This window comes from Danio rerio, chromosome 12, assembly GCF_052040795.2.
Source record: "Danio rerio strain M-AB ecotype USA chromosome 12, GRCz13ab, whole genome shotgun sequence".
NCBI lineage: Eukaryota > Metazoa > Chordata > Actinopteri > Cypriniformes > Danionidae > Danio > Danio rerio.
In genome coordinates this window covers 36,742,501-36,749,450 of record NC_141032.1, presented here as the reverse complement: position 1 = coordinate 36,749,450, position 6,950 = coordinate 36,742,501, and the positions used below count along the sequence as shown (strand labels likewise).

At 39.4% G+C, this 6,950-nt stretch overlaps 1 protein-coding gene across 2 annotated transcripts in view; it reads right to left on the bottom strand.

Moving 5' to 3' along the window:
* Positions 1-917: 917 nt before the first annotated feature.
* The window catches only part of socs3b (suppressor of cytokine signaling 3b), a 7,159-nt gene continuing 1,126 nt past the window's right edge, over positions 918-6,950 (bottom strand). The window contains exons 1-2 of one of the 2 annotated variants that reach the window (NM_213304.1): positions 4,884-5,033; positions 918-2,816 (exon numbers count right to left, since the gene is read on the bottom strand). In NM_213304.1, coding sequence (NP_998469.1) covers positions 2,010-2,642 — 633 coding nt within the window. In that variant the 5' untranslated portion in view covers positions 2,643-2,816; positions 4,884-5,033 and the 3' untranslated portion in view covers positions 918-2,009. Of the gene's footprint in view, positions 2,817-4,883; positions 5,034-6,950 lie in introns of those variants that run through there. The other variant, XM_087274856.1, reaches the window with a different exon arrangement.

The window sequence follows — 6,950 nt, the reverse complement described above, 5'->3', positions numbered from 1 at the left end:
TACTTTTATAGCCTAAAAGTAATTAAACTTCCAATATTTGCTTTTCTGCATGTTTTGCAAAGAACTGAAACGGTTTTATGCTTTATAGGGAAATCAAAATTAAAGGAAATGTAAAATACTTGCTGGCGTTTATTTTTGAATATATTGTTTGGATTTCATTCCATAGTTTAATGACCTTTAAATTTTAAGAATGACTAATGATACCACATCTTTTCCTGACCACTGATGATTCTATAAAAGACACGCAATAAATAACAGGCTATCACTGAATTGCGCAAGCAGTTGTACTATTTGTGATTAAAAATCTGCACAGTAAGTCAGCAATCTTATCATGTCAAGCTCTATTTGGTTTGCTCAGGAAGTTTATCAAGGCCTATTGATTTTTTTTCCACTTAGGCATTTAATGGTTTGTGAGTTACAACTTTTACTATGTGTTAATTACCCTCTAATATGAGGACGGAGAGATGATAAAAGCCCTTAGTTAAATGGAGAGCAGAGAAAATTAATTAAGAGAGGGGTTAATCAAATAAGTGGAAGCATCCAGATCTGAGAAATGACCAAACTGAGTTAATTACGAGTAGTGAAATTAAAAATAAATAGCAGAGATTTTTCTTGAGAAATGAAGAGTGATCAAGATTAAATAGGAGAGATAGAGGTGGTTTTACTTCTGATCAAAAGAGAAAGCACAGAGTGACATCCTGTACACGCATACACACGCCTCAAGGTAAGCCTCAGACCTGCTTTTCTGAAAACAAGAGCAGTTGTGGTATCTTCGTCTCTGGGTGCGTGTAAATATGGCTGGAGGAAAATAGTTCAGCAGCAAATGCCTAATTAAAAATCATGCATATTCAAAGCCTGGCAGCCTGAGGCCACGCAGAATTCCCGCGTCAACAAAGAATGCAAAACACACAGTGGGGTCCGTTTTGTAAAAATAGTGCTCTTTAATATAAATTATGGAAATATCTTATAAATATAAATATGTGCAAAGTTTCTTGCTGCATTTGTTTCTATGTTAATGCCTTTGTTTTCTGATCTTCAAGCTTGCACTGCGGTCATCAGACCAGACCTTAAGATGAGACATCTTTATAAAAGACAGAGTAAAAAACATGCTGTCCTGTTGGTGGCCACACATGTAAACACCTTGATCTGACAAAGTATGAACTACAAAAACAGAAAAATGATCTACAAGTGGAACCGTAAGCCCTTCCAAAGACTCGTAATACATTCAGTGAATAGCAGACGTCCTGCATGTGAAACAAACACTGTGTCGTTGTTATTGAATGAGGATTTCCAAGCACACAGAGCCCAAATGCAAGGCCCTCCGTGTCAAAGACCACAGTAAATGAGTTACTAAAGATTTTTTTCATACTGTGCTTGAATTTGCTTCACAGTAAATGAATGTCAACTGCTCCTATTGAATCGTCACCAATGTTCAGCCGTCGTTTATTTCTAGCGCAAATGCAACTACTGTTTGCTTTGGCTCTTGTCGTGAAGAAAGTAACAACAGTCCGCTAAAGGGCCGAAACTGTCCACAGTCACAGGCCTCTCGTCCGGTCAATGCGTTCGCTCTAGTCCTTTTTCCTGACACAGTCACCAGAGCAGACACGGAGCGGTAAGTAGCCACCCCGTTTGCGCCCCCACACCCACTTATGAGGCAATTACACTTGGCAAGAAGCAGTGGAAATGTGTACGTCATTGCAAACACCCAGCTCTTGCTCCATCCTTCCAGGAGAAAGTCAAAAAATGTTGAGCTGGAGGAAACCGAGTGTCTCCCGATCGATGCTGGAGAGCTGGAGCGAAGCCACACTTAACTCCCATACTGATCGACTATCACTCGTCTTTATCTTCAGCCGCTGGAACGTGGAAGTCTGATCCACTTGATCCACTTGAGTGGGAGAACGCTGTCCTTCACAAAAAATAAAGTCCACAATCCAGAGGTCGAAGGCACAGCTGGCCCGCAATACTGACAGACGCCGATTTCTCATATGAAACCCGTTAGGGAGAGAGGGCTAGATGGGAGCATCGTACTCCTGGAGGAACTCTTGGAGTGGATGAGGCAGCTGGTCCCGTTTGGTGGACACGTCTATATGACCGTTTAAAGTCTTTCGACATAGATGCTGCAGACTAGACATGCTGGATGCCAGCGGACGCAGGAGCTCCAGGGGGATCTTTTCACCTCCTGAGTAAATGAAGTACGCACTTCCTTCTCCAGCATTGGAGGAACTCACTGTCCCGGCTGAGGGCATGTAATGATGGATGAGTTTGAGGACACAATCGAAGCGCGGCACCACCTGTTCGCTCCGCGGGTCAGTCTGCAGGAAAAAGGAGGAGGAATCGCACTGGATGCGCAGGTTTTTGGTGCCTGTGGCCGTTTTCACACTGAGCGTGAAGAAGTGGTGATGGTCCGAGCTGTCCCGCACCAGGAAGGTGCCTGGGGGCTCGGAGCTCAGCAGAGTGCTGGCCTCCTTCCCGCTCACGGTGCTCCAGTAGAAGCCACTCTCCTGCAGTTTGCGCACAGCCGCGAGCACCATCTGATACTGCTCCCGAGAACTGAAGGTCTTGTACCGGTGGGGGGGCAGGCGCACGCCGCCTTCAAAGGGGCTGCTGCTCATGGCGCTGTCAAGCCTACTATGCGTTACCATGGCGCTCTGCCCACCCCCTGTACCACCCGGCACCCAGCGGTGCTCGGGGTCCAGGGCCGAAGGGCTGTCCCAGCCAGGGTGCTCGTGCACCGGAGAGCACCAACACAAAGCCCAGAGCTCTGACACTTCTTCCACATCCAGAAGAAATGATGTCTCGGTGGGTATGGAAGGCAGCTGAAGGAAAAGGCAAATGGAAAATGTCAGCATCCACCAAAACAGAAGCCAGTGCCAGCAGGCGTGCATCTGCTATGACATCAGCTTTATGAGGGCCATTCATAGTTCTCATAAGCGGATTGGATGTTTCTCACATGTGTTCTTTATCATTAAAGCCCAACCCTCCTACTTCAAAGAAACACTTTAATTATGTAATTGTACTATTTAGAGATAAATTATGGCTGTATAAACATTTGTGTCTTTAGGGCCCATTTTTCTTCTGTACTTAGAGTACCACTTACTTTTTTGAAAGTGTTCAATGTTTCTTGGGATGCTTTAAACTCATCCATTACTAGATACTGGATCTTGTTCCCATATATAAATATATATATATATATATATATATATATATATATATATATATATATATATATATATATATATATACATACATACATACACACATACACACACATTATATATATATATATATATATATATATATATATATATATATATATATATATATACATATACATATACATACATATATACATACATACATACATACACACACACACACACACGCGCGCGCGCGCACAGTTAGAAAATTCTGAAAAATAAAATCTTTTTTAAAATATTTCCTAAATTATGTTTAACGGAGTAGGGAAATTTTCACAGTATGTCTGATAGTATTTTTTTTTCTGGAGAAAGAATTTTGTTTTTATTTCGGCAAGAATAAAAGCAAAATTTTTTTAAAAATGTAAGCATTTTATGGTCAAAATTATTAGCCCCTAAAAGCTATATTTTTTTCGACTGTCTACAGAACAAACCATTATTAATAAAAAAAACTTGCCTAATTACCCAAACCTGCCTAATTAAACTAATTAACCTAGTTAAGCCTTTAAATGTCACTTTAAGCTGTATAGAAATGTCTTGGAAAATAAAAAGTTAAATATTCTGTACTGTCATCATGAAAAAAAATCTGCTGTCTGTTAAAATAAACAGGGGGGCTATTAATTCAGGGGGGCTAATAATTCGGACTTCAACCGTTTTCCAATACTCCTGGTAACAAACTATCTATTTTATCTGTCATTCAGATGATTTTACTAGTAATTTTGGTGTTAGTAACAATCATAATGCTAATACTACTGAAGTACTTATGCTGAATTAAATAGTGTGGCTTAGAACAAAGACTTGCATTGATTAGTATGCCAGTGTGGTTGTTACCTATTACAATTATGCAAATACTACTGCTACAAGACAGGATCCTAGTAGGCTACTACTGGAAATGAATGGCTATTTTGTTATTGAATATATGGGAATGTGTAATGTTAGCCAAGTAGGTAAAATGTCTTTGGTGTCAATTCTTGTTTAATACTATGACTACTATTTCAATACCACTAGTAGCCTGCCAAATTGTTAGAGATTGTGAATGTTTTAGGTCAAATATTTACTATAAGATATTCTAGTTACTGTTACCTGTTCTCGCTTTACCAAAACAGATAGTCCTTGTAGGACAAATAACCGAAGAGTTACTGGTTTTACTAGTCGCTATCGCATGAAATGAGCTCAATCTGAGGCGGAAACGTTAAAACGGCGTGCAACTGATGAATTAACTAGTTGCTAATCGAAGCTTATTTTTAGTCTAAGCTCGACCGTGTAAACCCGATATTGACTTCGATCGCTTTCTCGGGCTAATAGAAAACAGGTTATGAATGAGGTCCTCCAGTTCGTTGTGAATAACCCAATTCCTCATTCATGACACACGGTCTCTGTCTCGTGTTACACCGTAAATACCCCTTCACTCTGTTATCCTGACTGGAATAGAAATTCGCCGACTTGTTCGGGTTACATTCAGGTCGTTCTGCTTCACTGGCCCACATCTATAACCCAAACAGACTTAAAACTATCATGCTATGCCGTACATTGCTCAACCGTAGCCTTTTTCATTCGGGATACCATGTCGCACCGCATACATCGAAGCATGCATAATAGGCGGACATAACATAACATATGCACAACTGAATAATAGACTGTTTTAAAGCATTCCTGTGCATTAGAATGAAGCGCAAAACGTTATTTTACCTTCAAAGCGTTATCCGACTCAATCTTGGGAGTTTTCTTAAAACATATCTCCTTTTATGATCTCCATAAAACCCCTTGAGCAAGATAGACCTTCTTTTAAAGGGATAAAAATCGGTTTCATGTCAGTTTTTGAACAGTTGATCAGAGATCAGCTGTGTAAAAGTCTATCAGAGGTAGTGGAGGTGTCCTATGTTTGTGCCATCGAGTTGAAGTACGTTACCGACTGATATTTCTAACAGGCTCCGCCCTCGTGTTTCCAGTAAAGCAACCACACACACACTCACACACACGCACGTGGCGGATTGCCAATAAATAATCAGCGTGACCCTTTTTTACGGGATTTCTCCCCCCTCCCTTCCCCGTTCACACAAGGTGAAGAGTTGCATTGCCCTTGCGGATATAAATGCGGTCGGTGTGTTATGACTGATGATATTTGACCACACACATGTTGCATATTATACAGTTTTACTGGGCTGTGTTATGTGTTCATGTTTTATATTTGGCTTTTTGCACAGCCGCGTGTTGTAATTTGATTTACCGTCATATACATGATGGAATGTTTCATGAAAATTATTTTTTTCTGAAATAATTGAGCATATCATCAGGATTCAAATTTGGGTTTTACGAGAAAAATGCAAGGTTATAAGTTAAGAATACAATTTACAAAATGGTGTATTTAGTATAGCATAGTGTAGTATTGGCAGGGCTGATTGACATGCAAGACCCTCTTTACTGGCTGGATTTGTTCCACACGCCACCTATAGGTTGACAGCAGAAGACCATCCCCTAAAAGGACGGGATAATTTTATATTCACTATTACATTATATTAAACTATACCATGTTGTGTAGTGTAACCAGTTACAGTACTGTAACTTAAAATATTATTTTTGTTATGCATCATATACATATATACACTCATGTATCATATACATAAATACACTCACCGGCCACTTTATTGTGTACACCATACTAGTACCAAGACCCATTTTGATTTTGGTCCATACTGACATGATAGCACCACACAGTTGCCGCAGATTTGGCGGCTGCACATCCATGATGCAAATCTCCCGTTCCACCACATCCCAATAGTGCTCTATTGTATTGAGATCTGGTGACTGTGGAGGTCATTTGAGTATAGTGAACTCATTGTCATGTTCAAGAAACCAGTCTGAGATGACATGGCACGTTATCCTGCTGGAAGTAGCTATCAGAGGATGGGTACACTGTGGTCATTAAGGGATGGATATGGTCACCCAGTGTGGTCTTCTGCTGCTGTAGCCCTTTAGCCTTAAAGTTCGATCTGTTGATCTTCTCGGTTGTAATGAGTGGTTATATGAGTTACTGTTGCCTTTCTATCAGCTGGAACCAGTCTGGCCATTCTCATCTGACCTTTGGCATCAACAAGGCATTTGTGCCCACAGAACTGCCGCTCACTGGATATTTTCTGTTCTTTGGAACATTCTCTGTAAACCCTAGAGATGGTTGTGCATGAAAATCCTAGTTGATCAGCAGTTTCTGAAATACTCAGACCAGCCCATCTATGCAAACATACTATTATAATATACTACACAATATATACTAAGATATCATTTACACAATAGTGTTTGGAAAAGTAGGTGCCAAGTTCTGAACTTAACTAAAATAATTTTAATGTCAAATAGCCTATTTTTATATTTAATTTAGCCTATTTAGTCATGTACCCCTGACAAAGGCTGAAATTTAACAAAAGTATTTGCAGCGAATGTAATAAGAATTAAAACCCGATTAAATTGTTTTCTAGTAGAACATTTTACAATATATTGTAAAAATGGATAATATTTTGTATTTAATTTGATTTAAAAACATGGTAGGTAAAAGAAGATACTGGAATCTGCATCAAATTATACTTACAAAAGTGATTTTACATGTAAAGAATAGAAATGCAACAAAACAGTCTATTGTTTCAAATATTAAAAATGTAAAAAAAGGTAAATATAATTATTCTGTAACATATACTGTACCTTTAGTAGGAAACTTATGTATGTTAAAAATGTATATACGGGGTATCTGCAGGGTCTTAAAAAGTC